The sequence below is a fragment of the Rutilus rutilus genome (genome assembly GCF_951802725.1).
Source record: "Rutilus rutilus genome assembly, chromosome: 6".
Taxonomy (NCBI): domain Eukaryota; kingdom Metazoa; phylum Chordata; class Actinopteri; order Cypriniformes; family Leuciscidae; genus Rutilus; species Rutilus rutilus.
In genome coordinates, this window is record NC_140214.1 from 39757297 (window position 1) to 39774726 (window position 17430).

The 17430-nt window shown below is 38.2% G+C and overlaps 1 protein-coding gene and 1 long non-coding RNA gene across 2 annotated transcripts in view; both read left to right on the forward strand.

Moving 5' to 3' along the window:
* The window catches only part of LOC311291369, a 205932-nt gene that overhangs the window by 153826 nt on the left and 34676 nt on the right, over positions 1-17430 (forward strand). The gene's annotated exons all lie outside the window — the stretch shown is intronic.
* Positions 886-15031, forward strand: c8a (complement component 8, alpha polypeptide). Its single transcript, XM_084410331.1, has 11 exons — positions 886-1054; positions 1124-1235; positions 1514-1661; positions 2656-2803; positions 3420-3609; positions 4514-4696; positions 6853-7093; positions 7225-7344; positions 7438-7595; positions 10156-10381; positions 14429-15031. Exons 1-11 carry the CDS (start codon positions 954-956, stop codon positions 14575-14577), a joined length of 1776 nt encoding a protein of 591 aa, XP_084266457.1. The 5' UTR covers positions 886-953; the 3' UTR covers positions 14578-15031.

Below are 17430 nucleotides of genomic sequence, written 5' to 3' on the forward strand. Positions count from 1 at the left end.
TTTTCTTTTAAAATGTAATGAATCAGTTTTTCAGTGTGTGTTTGACAGTAGTTTTCCTCAGATGAAACGGGGAAAAGCTTGTGAAGTGACTGAAGAGCAGCTCTGGAGATGAAGATCATGTGGATTGTCCTCATACAGTGAGACTGTGTGTGTGTGTGTGTGTGTGTGTGTGTGTACTGTGCAGCACAAATACAGACGTTAACTTATGTAAACTCAGTTAACTTATGTTGTACATGTTGGTAGAGTGTCTGATTGAGAATTTTTTTATGGTCTTGGAACGTGATTGGTTTTCTTTATAGAAAGCTAAAATCCTTTTTTTTATTATAAAAGTGTGTCATTAAATATCTACAAATTTATAAGACTGATCCGAGATCAGGTAAAAATCACATAGCCTATAGACACTGGGTTCATAGAGATGGCGCCTAGCGGCGAATAATTTTATTATTTATTTATTTATTTATTTTGCGAACCATTGAAATTTCGAAACAGTTGTGACGTAGAATCACCGCTTTGAAACAAATTAATGTTTCGAAAGCACCCATTACTGCATCTAGGCTATCATTTGCTGGTAATGTATATGTCAAAAGACTTTAGGTAGGCTATGTAAATGTGTGCTGTGGTAAAGCCTTAGGGTTAAAGAAAATGGTAATTTTCTGCCATTATTCGTTTTTTTACAGATTTGTTATGTGTGCAAAGTGACATATGCATTTATAATGGCCAGAATACAATCTGGTAATAATTATTGTTTATTTTGACTCAATGAGAGTCAACCCTAATTCTCCATGTAAAACTTGTCATGTATTTGCTTAGAGGTGAAGCATTCTTGGCAAAAGTGACTAGAGATTTTTTTTTTTATTTTTTTTTTTTAATGCTGTCAATCATTAATAATACTGACAAACAATGTGTAGACTGGACCTAGGTCTCAGATCAATCTCAAACCAACCATCTCAGCTATGTGCCGATTTCTGTTTTCTGTTTGTACATTTGGACTTTTTCTAGAATGTTTCAGTTACCATGTTTCTGCCAGATTAACTCATGAATCATCAAGCAACAGGTAATAATAGATACTGTACTTTTAGGAGCTTTTTTCATGTTGTACTCTTCACATATTGTGTCTCTTCAGGGCTAATGCATCTTCGAGACACACCAGAGGGGTCGATACCCCCCCTCCTGTCGACTGTAAACTCAAGAGCTGGACGGACTGGTCACCCTGTAACACATGTAGCGACAAGACGGTAAACACATAATTATAGACACTCATCTAAACCAACAAATATGGAAAAGAAAGCCTGTTTTTGTTAAATGAAATGAGGTTCAAATCAATTAAAAATATCCATCCACTCCAGTGGACATCATGCATTATAGGAGATTTGCTGGGCAACAAACGAGTGTAGCTGTAATGCAAACATGAGCAACATTTTAAAGTGATCGTATTGCGACTGGTAAGAGTCGCAATATGATAAGCTGATGTGCACTGAAAATAAATATTTAAACCGTTTGTGATGTTTCACAGTTTCGCTTCCAGTACTTGGAGCGGCCGTCTCAGTTTGGTGGTCAGCAGTGTGTTCACAGTCAGTGGGACGAAAGACAATGTCCACAAGAGGACGAGTGCCAACTCCAGAAAGACCACTGTGGGGACATGTTTGCTTGTGGGCCTGCTGGTAAATATTTCTGCCTGCTTTTTTTTCTACACGTTTGTCAGTGTGTATGTCTCAGGTGTCCTCAGAGCCCATTTTTGAGTGGAAGGAAGTGCTGTTTTCGTGCATGTATCTTTAAATGCAAATTAGCTGCTGAGTCCCCGCCCCCATTTCCAGAAGAGGGTGGAGCCTCGGATACTCTGCCAAAAACCAATGGATTTAATTATCATCTCTATCGCTCATGCTCACATGACATTGCAGTTCTTCATCATGATGAAAGTTTATTATCTGCATATGTTTTAAAGCCATATCAGTCTAAACTTCTGATATATGGTTTTCTGAGTGCACAGAAAGCTGAGTGTCAGGCGGTGCGTCGCGTGAGTATTAAACTAACTTCTCTTTCACGTCTTATTGTGCTTAAACTGTCCACATACACACAAGGTTATGTCAAAAACACACAAGGTTCATATAAACAGTGGGTTATGTCTGTGTCTGTGAACGTAAACAGCAGGGAAAGAAATCGCATGTGTATTTTAGTTCTGTGTATTAAAGTGACAGCAGCGTAATATACAGGACCTACTGCTATAAATGCTGTTAATATGAGTCAAACAACAAGAGAAAAACAGAAAACCACTCACTGCTTTTGACTGAATAACTTCAGTAGCTTTAATAAGAATACATTTCTTACTTGAATGCTGCTGTTAAATGCTCTGGCGTGGAGATAAACATGGCGGACTGTGTACAGCTCACTGAGGGGTGGAGCCTATGCTAATGAGCGGAGTCTGTCAGCAGCCGTGGGCGGGGCCTAAGCATGTGTGACATCACATTGCATAGATATTGAAAATGCTTATTCTGAGACATTGATTATGATTTATGGGGATGAAAAAAGGAGCGGGTGGATTTTTAGCATTATTGGGTGGATAAGTACACACACTGCCGACACACACGTTCAAACCCCATGTAAAAGTTAATTCTGCATAATCGGTCTCCTTCAAATGTGTTGTCTGTGTTCTCACAGGACGCTGTATTGGACAGCAGCTCCGTTGCAATGGTGAAATAGACTGTGTAAGTCAGAACGATGAGATCGGCTGTGAAGTGGTGAATAGAAGAGAAACCAAATGTACCGACATGTTGATCATACCAGGAGCTGATAAAGCCACTCAAGGGTGAGAAGCAGGAGACTGATGTGGAAATGCACACGTGATGTTTATTTTAATAATGAAACACCGTGCTATTCAGCATTCAGAAATATGTTTTATTAGAGATATCACCTTTAAGACAAGAACTGCAGCTTATGGAGGTTATTTATTAAGAAAACGTGTCTGTTTAGATGTGTCATATGTAATTATGTTGATGACCAGTTACAGGACCAACAATATACACTTTCCCTTATCCATTCATATAAAATTGAAAATTAATCTGTCTATTATCTTGATTTATGCATTTCCGGAGTTGTTTCAGTATCAGTGTAGTTACTCAAAAAGCATTTCAGTATCTGAACTAGCAATATTATTCAGATCTACTGTATAATGTCTGCGCATGAGTGAAAGTCAATGGTCTCCAATACGGTTTGCTTCACAACATTCTTCAAAATATCTACAGATATTTAGACCCACATGACATGAGGGAGAGCACATGATGACAACATAATGTGCTTTTAATGCTGAATATCAGTAATCCTGCCCAAGTGGAAAATTACATTTTTGGCAGATAATCAAGCTTTATGTTTACAAGTACAACATGTATCCAAATCCTGAATTATTGTTTGTTTCATTCCCTCAGATACAATGCTTTAACTGGAGCTTTTATGAATCATGTTCTGGACCCCAGATACTTTGGAGGTGTGTGTGAATACATCTATAATGGAGAGTGGCGGAAACTCACGTACGACCCCTTCTGTGAACACCTCAGCTATGATGATGCTGAAAAATATTACCGGAAACCATACAACTTCCTCACATATCAGATAATGGTAAGCGCTGATATCTCTGGCTCCTTAATTTGGCAGAACAGAACTAGTTTCAATGTTTATTATGCTGCACATGAGTGTGTGTGGGTTTTTTTATATCATAATTTTATTAGAAATAATTACGTTAGAACATTCAAGAAATCATATTTTCTGTTTGAAAATAAAGGTTAGAAGGCTTACAATACCAATCATGAAGCAAATATGGACATTTGGATAATGTATCCTAAACTTGGCTTTATTAAGCAAAATGCAACCTGTTACAATACATAATCAGAATGGACACTGTTTTGACATTTAGGGATATTGTAACTAAAAGCGAGACAAAAAAACAATTTTCATGTTTTTAAACTACTTTGTTTTAAACGAACAAATTATTGCTCAACCAATATGGGTTTCTCAATGGCTGATTCTTAAACTAGTAACCCGAATCTTAAATGTGTGGTTAGAACAGTAGGGTCAATTTGTGTTTAGTTTAGTAAGGATGTTGGAGTACAGAGTTTACATTTTTTATTAACATGTTCATGCATTTCCAGAATCTAATCCATGCTCTTTTGTTTGTTGCATAATTCTATCATTATTAGTAAGTTATTGGGAACACACATAGCACATAAATGGCATTGTTTGCTGAGAATGAATATGTAGCATTTTATGCCACCAATCAAACAATCCTTAAATAGAAATCTTAGTGAACACAAATGCAAATTTAGCTGATCTGAATTCTTTATAAAGAATCTGAATTGCACATATTGGGTTCTTCTCAATCGGAAAGCTGTATCCTAGTAAGGCCCACGCGGACTCGTTCTTGTGTTTAATGCTGAGTAGGACTGGGTAAAGAAGGACACAGCCTAACTAGGATGCAACCTTACGACTGAGACGCATCCGCTGACTGTGCTTTTGTCCTTGCCAGGCACAAGCAACTACTGAGGAAGCGTCAGACTATCATGAGGATGCCGTTAGCCTTCTCAGAGCAAGACAGACAGAAGGATCCTCCAGCTTTGGTACAACACAGAGAGTCGCTTTTTTGGAAAGTGGTCGGGAAGTTAGTGCCGAATACAAGTTTCTCAGCAACATAACACAATACAATAATAAGGTAAAGTAATACATTTTGGATTTCAACTCAACTCTCTTTATTGTCACCATGTACCAGTGTTGCCAAGTCTGCATATTATAAACGGCTTTTTTTCTTCTTCAAGAAGTCACTTATATATTTGGGCAGTGGCTGGTTTTGGCCTTATTTCCAGAATAACAGTTGCATATTTGGGCTTATTTGAAGAGTGTAAGGCTCCAGCTTGTTAAGATTCTCCCAGCCACTAGCTGTATTTGACACTTCTGTCTTGTAATGCCTCTCCTGGCCACTAAGAATGCTGTAGAATTTAAGGGTGCTTTTGATCATCCCCTTGCGAAAAAGAAGTACATTTCAAGTTCATTTTATGAAGTATACTTAAGTAATGTTCAAGTATATTTTAAGTATACTTTATGTAGTAAGAATACTAATATCAATTTACTAGTAGTAAATTGTAAGGCTGAATCCCAATTCTCTGTCTTACCCCTTCCCCTTAGTTTTGCACGTTCACATGAGAGTAAGGGCTATCCCAATTCTCATTTTGATCAAGGGGTAGGGCTAAGGGGAAGGGGTAGATACCCCTTAAAACCAAGAATTTTCGCAAGCTTACTTGAAACCAAGGGGTACCCAGAATGCACTGCGCAACCGGCAACAATGGTGGGCATACCATCAAGAAAGTCTCATTTTCGGCTTAAATGATTGATTGAAAAATTATGACAGTCTTGTTTTGTGCTCTACAAAGTCATGTACATATATATTTGCAACCATGTTGTTAACTGAAACGTTTTTAAACGTTTTTAAAAATCGCTGGTCTGCTACGCTAGGCTATGCTAACGATACATTGCTGGTTTGCACAATCAGTCCCGGATTTCTCTGACTATTGTCTGGGATTCGGCTTTTGTTTTTTACAGTCGCCATTCATTATGTGTAACGTTTCATTATTTGACACTGACACGTATGTGCCAGCTTTGCAGGTCATGTATTCAGCTTCAAATGGATCCCGACTGATACGAAAACACAGAAATTTAAGCAATGCTAAAACGCACATAAACCGATCACTTGTTTCACTTGTTTAGCGTTCATGTACGTTAAACACTACATTCAGATTCACCGATTTGAATGAATTCAGTCCGATTGAAACAACACTCTGTGCATAATGAATAGCGACGGGTAAGACAGAGAATTGGGATTCAGCCTAAGTGTACTATTTCAATATTGCATGGGACTAAATTAGCCCACTTTTTCAAGAAACTTTGCTGCCGTACCATGAGTCCAGCAGGCGTAATTATATGACGCAGCGCCTGAACATAGGTCTAATAGGTTAGACAAACTTAGTCCCGGTCACGTTGGAAGTTACCGGGCTGGGGACTATTTTCAGGCGCTGCGTCATATCATTACGCCTGCTGGACTCATGGTACGGCAGGAAAGTTTCTTGATTATTACGCAGGAATGAGAGTATAGTTCCTAGCCATATCAGCCTAGAAAATCGCAACTTTTCATTTTCCGTCGGTCTTAGTACACGACGTAACTACAGAAGAGTCAAGTTTTAAATAGGAAAAATATCGAAACTCTTTGGTCATTTTTTTGAGAGAGATGCTAATGGTCCTGTCCGATTCAATGATCTATGCTAAGCTATGCTAAAAGTGGTACCGCCAGACCCGGAGTTCGGCTGAATGGATTCGAAAACGGTAAAACTCAACTGTTTAACTCTGGGGGAGTTGTAAAATGAGCCTATTTCCAAAAAAAGTGGAGTATCCCTTTAAGTATTTTTATCAAAAGATTGAGTACATGTACAGTATAGTCCAAAAATACATAGACCTTTCTGTCAGTATAAGTCAAGTATACTTAAGTGCATTTTTAAGTCTGAGAACTACATAAAGCATATTTCTGAGGAGTACATAAAAAGTAGACTGAAAGTATACTTTCTTATTTTTTTGTTTATAAGAAGTTTACTGATAACACACTTGAATAAACTTATTTTTTGTAAGGGTATAGATTGATGTGGGGGAAAAAACATGTTGTTGGTTTAGATGCAGAGATTAGTTTATTTAGCAACAGTTTACGGTGCAACAGTTTCTAATGTATTAGAGAAAATGGTGCAAATACTGCTAGTCATTTCCTCTAGTTCATTAGTGTGTTTGGGTGCACTGAGAAGCTGACACAGATCATGTTTTCATGTTTAGGAGAGGGGTTTTGTCAGGCTGTTGTCAACAGTACAAACGGCTCAATTTAAGATGAGAAGCAAAGACTTGACTCTGGATGAGGACATGCTCTGGGCTCTGGGTGATCTGCCAGATCAGTACAGTTTCGGTGCATATTCCAGTTTCTTCAATGAATATGGTACACACTATGTCACAGAGGGAACCATGGGTGGGGTCCTTGATTATGTTGCTGTTGTGAACAAGAATGCCATGAAAAGAAATGGTAAGTAAATTACATATACAACCCAAATAAAGTATCTAAAATAAATGACTCAACTGTATTTAGCTAACTTTATTCAAGTTAGAAAATCTAATTGGTGCTTGTGCCATTTCCCACATTCTTTTCACTATTAGAAAAAACTGGGCAAGAGATTGGAGCGTGCATTGGTGTTTCTATGGGCCTGACATTGGTCGAAAATGTCAAACTGACAACAAAAGTAAAATCATGTAAAAAATTTGGAACAACGGATGAGAGTATGTAACTTGGAGCCCCATGCATTTTCATTTCTTCTTTTGGTTTTATACTTGTTAAAATTCAACTTTTAATTATTATTTTATTTTCCACAGTCCGTGATCAGTCCAGCAGTGCTATTGAGGATGTCTTGGGCTTTGTGAAGGGTGGAGACACAGGCTCCAGCAGTGGAAGTTGGAGTATCAGAGATGCCAAAAGTTACAAGGATTGGGGGAAGAGTCTCAAATATAACCCTGCGCTAATTGAGTTTGAGGTGAATTTGCCTTACTAACTTAGCCTGCTCTTCGCAGGTCGGTCAAAAAGTACAGGTTTTTTTATTTTATTTTTATGAAATGTACTATATTTTAGTTTGATAAAAGTTTTTTATTTAATATTTTGTATTTTTAGGGGATTTTTTTTATACTAAATTATATTTACGCTGTATTTATAATCCATTTATTCACTTTTTGAGCATTTAAATGTCCAACTTAAACTGTCATAAATCTTGAATACTTTAGAGCGACAGACTTAAGTTTGATCTCTTTTCAAAGACGACACTTGGCAGATTATTGCTGAAGTGAAAAAAGTTTAAAAAAGTGAACTTAAATAAAAGTAACAGGATTTTACGTGTATTGTTATGAAAAATGCACAAAAATGTCATTTTACATTTTTATATGAAATATATAAAATCAGAGCTAAATCTAAAATCTAAACAAGTTGTGTTCCACATTTGAGCTTGATATCTCAAAAAATTCGCTTTCAGTAAGGTTTTGTTTGGCCACATTACCAAAAGTTTCCACTAGATGAAATTTGTCTCCCATTCATTTCCAATGAAATTTACAAATGTTTCGGTCAAAAATGACAGAAGAGCACCAGAGGATGCTTAGTTGTTTCAAACTTTAGTTTCATCAACTCTGGCCCTTGAGGTCCACTTCTCTGCAGAATTTAGTGTAAATGTAACTTGACAGTGAGCTATAAATATATGCTAGGTAAATATTTTTCCGTCAGGTTCTAGGACATTTGATTAGGATGGCATACAAATGCAGGGTTAAAAACAACACAATTTGGGGCATTTGGCAACCCAGCGCTGGGTTGAAAAGGGACAAACCCAGCACTTGGTTGTTTTGACCCTGGGTTAAATGTTTGACCCAACATGCTGATTTTCCTTTTTTAACAATTCAACAATTTTTTAAAAAATGTCTAAAACAAACTCTAAATAGGTTGTAAATGAAAATCACTTTTATACTCTCAGAATGACTACAGTAACACAGGCAACAGCAATAATCAAAAGGTGAAAAAGAATATTGACAGACAAAAACAGAAAAAGAAAAAAATATATAGGCAAAAGTTTTAAGTTTAGGTAGACAAAATTGCCTTATAAAAGATTAATATTGAATAACTTACATTTAAGAAATGTTTCTTCTATCAGTGAAAATAGTACCACTAACCAATCATACCATCAGACTGAGTGCCCAAGAAACACACAGACTGAGAGCCTAAATATCAGGAATAAATTTGATTATTAAAGCAAATCGACAGGATTTTACTCTCTCCATGTAATGCCCGGTACACACTGTATGATTTTGGGCTGTCCCAGATGAAAGATGACCAGTCGTGGAGATGGTCGTGGCTCCTAAACGGTGGCCGTCATACAGAGAGAGAGGTTCAAAGACGGCCGTTGTCAAGGTCTTGCAACCAAAGATAGATGAAATGGGGTATTGATTAACACGTCATGCCGCTAAAAATTAAACATACTTCCCTCAAGCTCCATTTGCAGAATTGTCATGCCAGGTTGGCCCCTTTTCCCTAGCCAGGACCACGTCCACATTCTCCTCTTTTGCTTCCTCCTCTTTTTTCATCTCATTTTCAATTGCCAAAGTGCGATTAATCTTGCTCTATTTGTTCACCACTAGCGCATGCTACAGACAGACTGGCGTCCTTTGCGCAGTTAGGGTGTGCCATAATAGCTAGTTCAAGACTAAAAAATACCTGCAAGATATTTGTTTTGACCATAATCCACGTAGCAGACCAGATCTGCGCTGCAAGAAGCTCGTCGGCTTTGTTTAAAAGCATTATTGTAATGTGTGAACACACTGGCACTGAGAGTTGCTTGTTATTTTTATGTTTTAGTCAAAAAGTTAAAAGTGTATCTGTTGCATTAACCGTTCAATTGCCATTTTGAGTTCTTTTCACCCACATGCTTAATGTGTGACACGATGCAGTACATGTGAAACGGTGTATGTGAAATGACATTATAACGTTCTAAACGCAGCAGTAGTTTATGTATTTCTCTTGTGGGTATTTGAGCGACACATTTGTGAGAAACCACCCAAATTTTCCACTTTGTTAATGGCAGACCCATGGAAGATCATCCCTTTAATATTTGGCACACTTCTTTACGATAAAAATGTTACAGCCACTGTAATTTCTTGAACAATAACGTGGACATCAAAACACACAAACTTATGAGGGTTTAAACTTTTATTTTGAAACATATTGATGTATTCTCCTGTTTTGGCGTAGGTTTATAGATCATTTACGTTACAAATCTGGTGAAATGGCGCACATTGCGTTCCCATATGCGTTACCTACCGGCTAGTGAAACTTCATCGTATTTACTTCCGCGTTGCAAAATAAGGTGGATAGGATTGCCGAAATCGCACAGACTGTCACGGTCACTACGGTCAAGCATTGGGTTACTGATTATGTACGATTATCAACCCAAATTTTGATCTCTGTCAAAACTCCATGTTTGAAATCTTCATTTTAAGCTATATAGGCTACTATTTATAGTTATTTCTTCTCTATTTCTGGTCATTGTGGTCCTGTCATAGATTGCACCAATATTCGAGTTGGTACGCTTGAGCACATCAGCCGAGCAGCTGCGCACAAAGTTGCCCCACCTGAAGATGGCATGGGAAGAGTATATGGAGAACTTCAACCCATGTCGCTGTGCCCCATGCAGGAATAATGGCGTCCCCATGCTCTCCAGGACAGCGTGCAGTTGTATATGTAAAAGTGGATACAGAGGTAATGCCTGTGAGGAGACTGAAAGAAAAGGTAATGTACTTTCACTCTTATTTTACAAATGCATGTGGTTTGAGTACTGGCAGTATGTCAGAAGAGGCAAAACTCTATTCGAATTAAAAATAACGGCTGCGTCTGAAAGCTGAAAAATGGTGCCTCCACAGTTTAGTTCCAACCCTGCAACACACACACACACCTGTAGTTTTCACATAGGTGTGTTAAATTTGGGTTGGAGCTAAACTCTGCAGGGCGGTGGCCTAAGCTTTCAGACGCAGCCAACATCTAAAGCAGTGGCTCTGAACCCTGTTCCTGGAAGCCCCAAACCATGGACATTTTGTGTCAGACAAAGAACAAATTGAAGAGAGACATACAGTAGTCCAGGGGTTCTCAACTGCAGAGGTTTGCTCCAATCTTGATCTAACTCGCCTGGCTGCAACTTTCTGGTAAGGCTGGCCACACACTTGAAGATTTTAAGCCCGATTTTGAGTCCAATTTGCACCTCTACGTGATCTGACCAATTCGAGGCTTGTCGCAAATGCCTTTTTGTCCAAAAATCCTCAATCGTGTGGTGCCATTATGATTCTTTTACTGCTCCCGATGGCGCCCGCACTATCCCAAATCGAACATGTTTGATATTACCCGACTCTTGATCTGGCTGCCTCTGACGTATGATAGCCAATGAGAGCGAGCGAGCTTCACCAACCGGATGTTGAGTGCTTCTATAGCCAAACCGTGGCAGCCACAAACACGCCACGAAAGTGGAGTATTGAGAAAGAAGATCACACATTCTTTTCTTCTCCGTTGTTTAACAAAACTCACAAATAAAACAAATTACAATATAGCTGTTGTAGGGCTGCATGATTAAAGCTACAATTTGCAAGAATTTTTTGCCTCTAGAGGGCGCTACATTCCAAACAACAACAACGGCGTAGCTTGATGACGATGTGAAGGAGCGTGGAATGATGGGAACTGTCGTTTTAAACTCCACCGTGGATGTAAATCAGTCAGACGGGAATCGAAAAATCATGTTCATGGATGAGGCTAAGTTCTTTTTTTATAATGACATGCTTTTTGTGGCGAGGGGGACGTGGTTCAGCGCGGTCTGTAATGGGAGAGAGAAGAGACGAGCAAGTAGGTCAAGTGCAAATGACGAACACCTGTGTCTTATTGCTGTGATCCGCGTGGAGAGACCGCTTTTAAGCCGCGCGCTGGAACGAGAGAGAGACTGGAGAGAATATTGGACGCAGAGAAAGAAAACCAGTGGATCCGAGCTCTCATTTTTGAACTGTTTTGTGCCGTCGCGGTTGCCACGGTGAATGCGCGTTGTGCGCGACTTTTGTTTGTTTTGCTTTATTTTAATAAAGTACGAGTCCCAGTCACGCCGACCCCTGTCTTCTTCCTTCCTGACTCTTGAACCTCATCACACTTTTATTTCATTAAAATGAATTAACCGCAAGAAAAGTAAGGTTTATTACTAAATTGGTTATCATAGATGTTACTGTATGTCGAATTCATTGTTGTGATAACGCGGCACAGGTTTACGCGTTCTAAACAATTGTTGTAAAATTTGGAAAATATAAAATTAAGCATGCTTTGTCGACAGAACCAGCTGCAATCAGTAAAGAATAATTCTGTTCCATAACGACTGCAAGAAACAAGCTAACGTCTGTTGCTTGATAGACGCTACAACTACAACTTCCGCATTTGTCCAGGACTCCACGCAGTACGAGCGGAAACCGAGGGTAACGCGGATGTGACGCAATTGACTGGCGACTCCCAGCTCACCCCTGCTCTAACGCCCCGTTTCCTTGGTTAAAATCGCAATTTTCTCACGATTTAAAAATAGTTGGAAACATTTGGGATATTGTAAGTAATCAACTTAACAAAATATATAACACTGGCCTTGAGATTATGGGATATTTTAATGCAAAATTCTTGCATATTGTACCTTTAATTGCAGTTAACATGAAATCGCGATTAAACCGATTAAACCGGCTGTGATAATGTTTTATGTGCAGCTTGTCAATGAAGTACGGCTCAGTGATCAGTAGTAAACGCTGCTCACTCTGAAAGCACGAGTTTGAGTCGCTTATTACGTGCATTTGAAAAAGCAACACGCATCAAACATCTTTCCAAACTTGAGAGGCATTTATGACATGCTATGACATTTAATAACATGCTTTTACTCCAAACTCACTTCATAACGACAGTTGAGCTCTTCCTTCTGTGAGATGATGTGGCTTCTTACACAGAATAAGGCAGTCGTGTGTTTATTAATCATGTTTAATCAAAGCGTTTCAATCTTCTGTTTATTCAGCTATAGATAGTATGATGCCCATAGGAGTTTCCTGGGATGATGTGCGTTATCGTACTTCTGCGGTTTAATTTTAATGAATCATGCAGCCCTTATCAGCTGTGAGGGTCCAAGTTATGCTCAACCATAATACAAAGTTACTCTATTACAGTGTTTCTCAGCTCTGGTCCTGATACTTACGGCTGTTTTTTAGGTGGAATTGATGTGTCCATTTACATGTGTATGATTTTAGGATGATTTGTGATTTATAAAATGCTCTTAGAAACATTTGTTTCATGTATTTTCCATGACGTGACCAAACAAAAATCATAATGTGTTAAAGCAAGATTCCCCAGTGAAGCCCTGGTTTACAGTGATTTTAGAAGAGCTAATCATTTATTGATAGCAAATAATAACTTTTCTGCCAAGTGCTGTAGTTCTTCAGCAATGTTTAGCTGAATGGTTGCATGCATGTAGTGTGGTCAGTTCACAGGTGTTTGTTTAGAGTATTTTACAGCAGCTTCAAATGCATCTCATCCAATCATAATCAAGGGCTGTAACTATCTGTTTTATAACTGGTGCAGTTTCAAACATAACTTGCATGCGCTGTTAGTGGCTTTGGATAAAATAGTCTGCCAAATTCAAGTAAAAGTAGTAGTAAAAGTAGGATCAGGACATTAGCGCTTTGGGTATGAGAAAAGCACATTATAAATAAAGTGTATTATTATTATTATTATGACTAATCAGACTCGACCTTGGGTTTCCCAGTGTTTCCCAACTCTGTGCTTCCAGGAACAGGGTTGGGAAACACTGTGGTCGTCATTTATAAAACATGCATATGCACAGATTTGAACTTAAGAGCATACGCTGAAATCCACACCAACGTTTATATAAAAAAAAAAAAATTAATAATGTTTTTGACGTGGAAAAGTAGGTCAGGATCTAAGCAGATGTACACACATATCCTTGTGGCAGAGAGACGAAGAACTGCAGGCATTTGGAAATCTAAGCAGTTTTTTCCACTGGCCGTTCGTAAGTGAAGTGTTTAGAAGTTGACTGATGCTCTTTTATACCTTAATGACATTTATTAGGCAGCGTTTACAAGGCGGAGATCTGAAACCATTCAGATTTATAACCTCACATCTGAAAGAGAGGCATACTTTTTTTTTCGTACGTTCGTTCTCTGAATCATACGTTCTGTACGCACATTTAAGAAATTATGTTAATATCAATGTAGGACAGTTTCTTTGCCACATTTTATAAATGAGGCCTGTCCCAATAGCCACGCTTGTGGTCTTTGCACTCGTCTACTTGCATGTCTACTAGCTTGATATTCATGACTTTGCACTTAAAAAAAAAAAAAATCTGAATGTGTGTTCAGTAGTTCCTTTGCAACACAAATTAAGTGGTAAAAAGCTGTTGAAAACATTTTAGAAAATACACATACTCATCTCTGTACCAATACAATTTTGTAACACTTTATGTTTTACAAACCAATGTAATCTAATTAATTTGACTTGCATTGTAAGGTTCATGGGATTTCCGGGAATTTATCCGACCTGGGAAAGTCTTGTGCACTTTCTGTCATTTGCACACACTCTCGAGTGGCCAAGAACGCAAGTGTTGGTATTGGGACAGGCCCACTGCACTACACACTTGAAATGTCTATATGCTTTTCACATTTTACTATGAAGTGTTTTATTGGTGTATATGATCTGTCCCGCCTGATCAGGTGAGGTGATGAATGTTAAGCGAGGCGTTCACAGAGCTCATATTCCCTCTGACAGGTCCTACACACGGAGTCTGGAGCTGCTGGAGCTCCTGGTCCCCATGTGTGTCTGGAGCAAAGACACGAACACGAGAGTGCAAACATCCCCCGCCAAAAGACGGAGGTCTTCCTTGTCAAGGAAGCAGTAATCAGAAGAGAAGTTGTTAAAAATCTAATATTCTCATGGTGACAGTTTTACAAACAACACCACTTCTGTCTGCATACAATACTGAGTCTGCCGTTGATGCTCATTTTGGTTGCAAGAAAAGCACTAATTTAAATGACTATTTTGGGTTTACCTTTACTAGCTAATGTTGTAATTTAGTTAAAATATGTTACTTTTTCTTTGTCAGATGAATGATTTTGAGTGCCGGCTTGTGGCTCATCATGTTCCTCTTACTCCTCTTCTATTGTTTATCACTATCTGTACTGTCCTATCAACATAAGGCAGAACATATATATTTTTAATTGTTTCATTTGTTGAAATAAATGTTATGTGATCAATTGTAATAAGGTTAGTGAGAAGTGTTTATGAGATTTGAAATCAAGATATATATATATATTTTTTTTCTCCCAAAATAACAGCTGAACTTCCTGAAGCTATACTGTATGTTACTCTAAGCTAGGAGAAGAGCACAGAAATGATATGGACTACTTGTTGTACATTTACTGTGTTTTCTATGTCCTTTTTGAGACTTGACAGCCCCAGTTCTTATTAAAAGGCACTACTTTTTTTTTTTTTTTATCTTGCATTTCAGAATTTCGATAATGATCAAATTCAAACATACAAAGAACACAAATGACATCAGTTAAATTTTACTAAAACATCATGTCAGTGTTTATCATGAATGTAGGAAAGATAATAAATTCAGCTAAGTGTGTCCAAACCTCTGACTCGTAGTGTTGGTTATATATCATTCAGTTATTATATATTATTATCTTAAAATAAGAAGCAACAGACCAGAATATTAGCTAGTTGCAACCACAGTAAGAAATCATTCAGATGGCATGTACACTTGGCTGTGCTGTGCACACTGTATATGCAGAGAAAGCCACAAAATATTACAAATATTGTCATTTTGTGTACAGTCCTTCATGTTATGTTTGTTCCATTCTGTGTTATGTTAGCTTTATAGAGAGCAGGTTAACTCGATGTGGGATCATATATAAAATAGCTCGCTCAGTTCACCTCATGCCGAGCAAAGAGGAGGTTGTCTCGTGGCTCAACAAGCCATCGAATGGTGCTATATGCAGAGAGTCACAAAATACATGTTTACAACTTATATTTCATATTTATGCAGAAAATAAGAACAGTGCTGAACAGCAAGAGAGTTGAAGTTTCTTTATTCAGTCCATCAACACATGCAGAGTGGATTCCCATCAACCTGGGACTCGTTACACTTGCTAATTTCAATGCGCTGAAGTTCCCTATAGTTCCCTAAACAGTGTCCGCAAGAAGAGCCAGTCCAAGCCGATCTGAGAAAGCAGTGGCAGGGCAGCCCAGTGATGTGAGTGTGACGTTCAGCACCGTTTTAGCGGAAGCAATACAATCGTTTTTAAATCAATAATTTGTGTCAAATAGTCGAATGTCAAATTTTCTAATCGAATACCAACCCACCGAATGAATATTCGGATATTCAGGCCCAGCCCTAACTGTACGCACCAATGACACATTGTGCTGAAGTGACCAGACGTCAGGAGACTGAGGACATCCAAATGTCTCCCTTCATGAGCCTCCCATTGGACATGGTAGAGCAGTTTCCAAACCAAGCCTGCCTGTGTGTAATGAAAAAACTCAATTTAGCATATGATATGTATTTTTCAGACCCTTCATTAAAATGTAACAATTCATTCTTAGAATTAAACCGTATAGGGCCTTCAAAATGAAGATACCAAAATAATATTTTGTTAAAGAACCAGAATTTTAAAAGGATATTAAGATGTCTTTAATATTTCTTGGAATACAATGCACCAACAATTGCTAAAGTCAACAGATTTTACTAATAGATCTACAAATGATGCTGCCATTTCTCTAAAGGCAGTTGTGGCCTAATGGTTAGAGTCAGCCTTGTAACTCAAAGGTCTCAATACAGACAGGAAACAACCGAGGTGCCCTTGCTCTTCACCCCGACCTCTCCCCTGGCGCTGCCCACTGTCCAAGGTTTGCGGTGCGTGTTCACTACTCCTAATGTGTAAACTAACTTATGGATTAAGTGCAGAGGCCAAATTCCTTCACTTTCACTAAAGTCATTTTTACCCCTGTGATTTTGGCTTCATCTCAGATGAAAATAGTACAAGAAATTACTTGTCATTGACAAAGTTGATATTGTTATGGACGATCTTATAGTTGAACACCTCCAGAGGGACAACGCAACAAGAGCGGCAATTCAGGTAAAGACTTTTACGTGTTTGTTATTTTTGCCTTTGGAAATTTTTGTCTTTGTATTATTCTAATTATTTTTAAAGAAAACAAAATCATGTTGTGATGATTCATAAGCCTTTTTAAACAAGACTAGCAGTAATTTTTCCCCATTAATACTAAATGAATTTTATTAATAAAATAGTAATATTAGCAAACGCCCCTAGAACCGAACTGGTTAGATGCTCCGCTGACGACCCTGGATTGACGTCTTGCATCTGGTAAGGGCAATATTTGATTACAGTGGATTATGAACATGTTTTAGAAGGATCTAGGTATTACAGTGGAATAGAAATACAACACTTCCCAAAAAGACCATAAAGCAGTAGCAGCTCACACAGAACACTGCTGCCAGATTGAGGAACCAGAAAATATGAACATATCAGAGTCCTCAGATCTTCACACTGGCTTATCCAGTTACATTTAGATCTAATTTATAGTGTCTTATTAACTCACTGTCATCCATTGTACGCAACACATTTCTTCTCCCTCTTCGTCTTTCTGTCATTTTCTCCTCTGCTAAAAAAAACTCTTAAAGGAACACTCCACCGTTTTTTGAAATAGGGCTTATTCATATTCTTTCATACATTTAGATAGGTGGG

What these genes read in the sequence shown, in the direction of transcription:
- c8a (XM_084410331.1), top strand. Translation starts at nt 954, where the DNA reads ATGTGCCGATTTCTGTTTTCTGTTTGTACATTTGGACTTTTTCTAGAA. An exon ending in CTGCGCTAATTGAGTTTGAG is followed by an intron (nt 7,596 to 10,155) that starts GTGAATTTGCCT and finishes GTCCTGTCATAG; the next exon opens with ATTGCACCAATATTCGAGTT. An exon ending in TGAGGAGACTGAAAGAAAAG is followed by an intron (nt 10,382 to 14,428) that starts GTAATGTACTTT and finishes TCCCTCTGACAG; the next exon opens with GTCCTACACACGGAGTCTGG.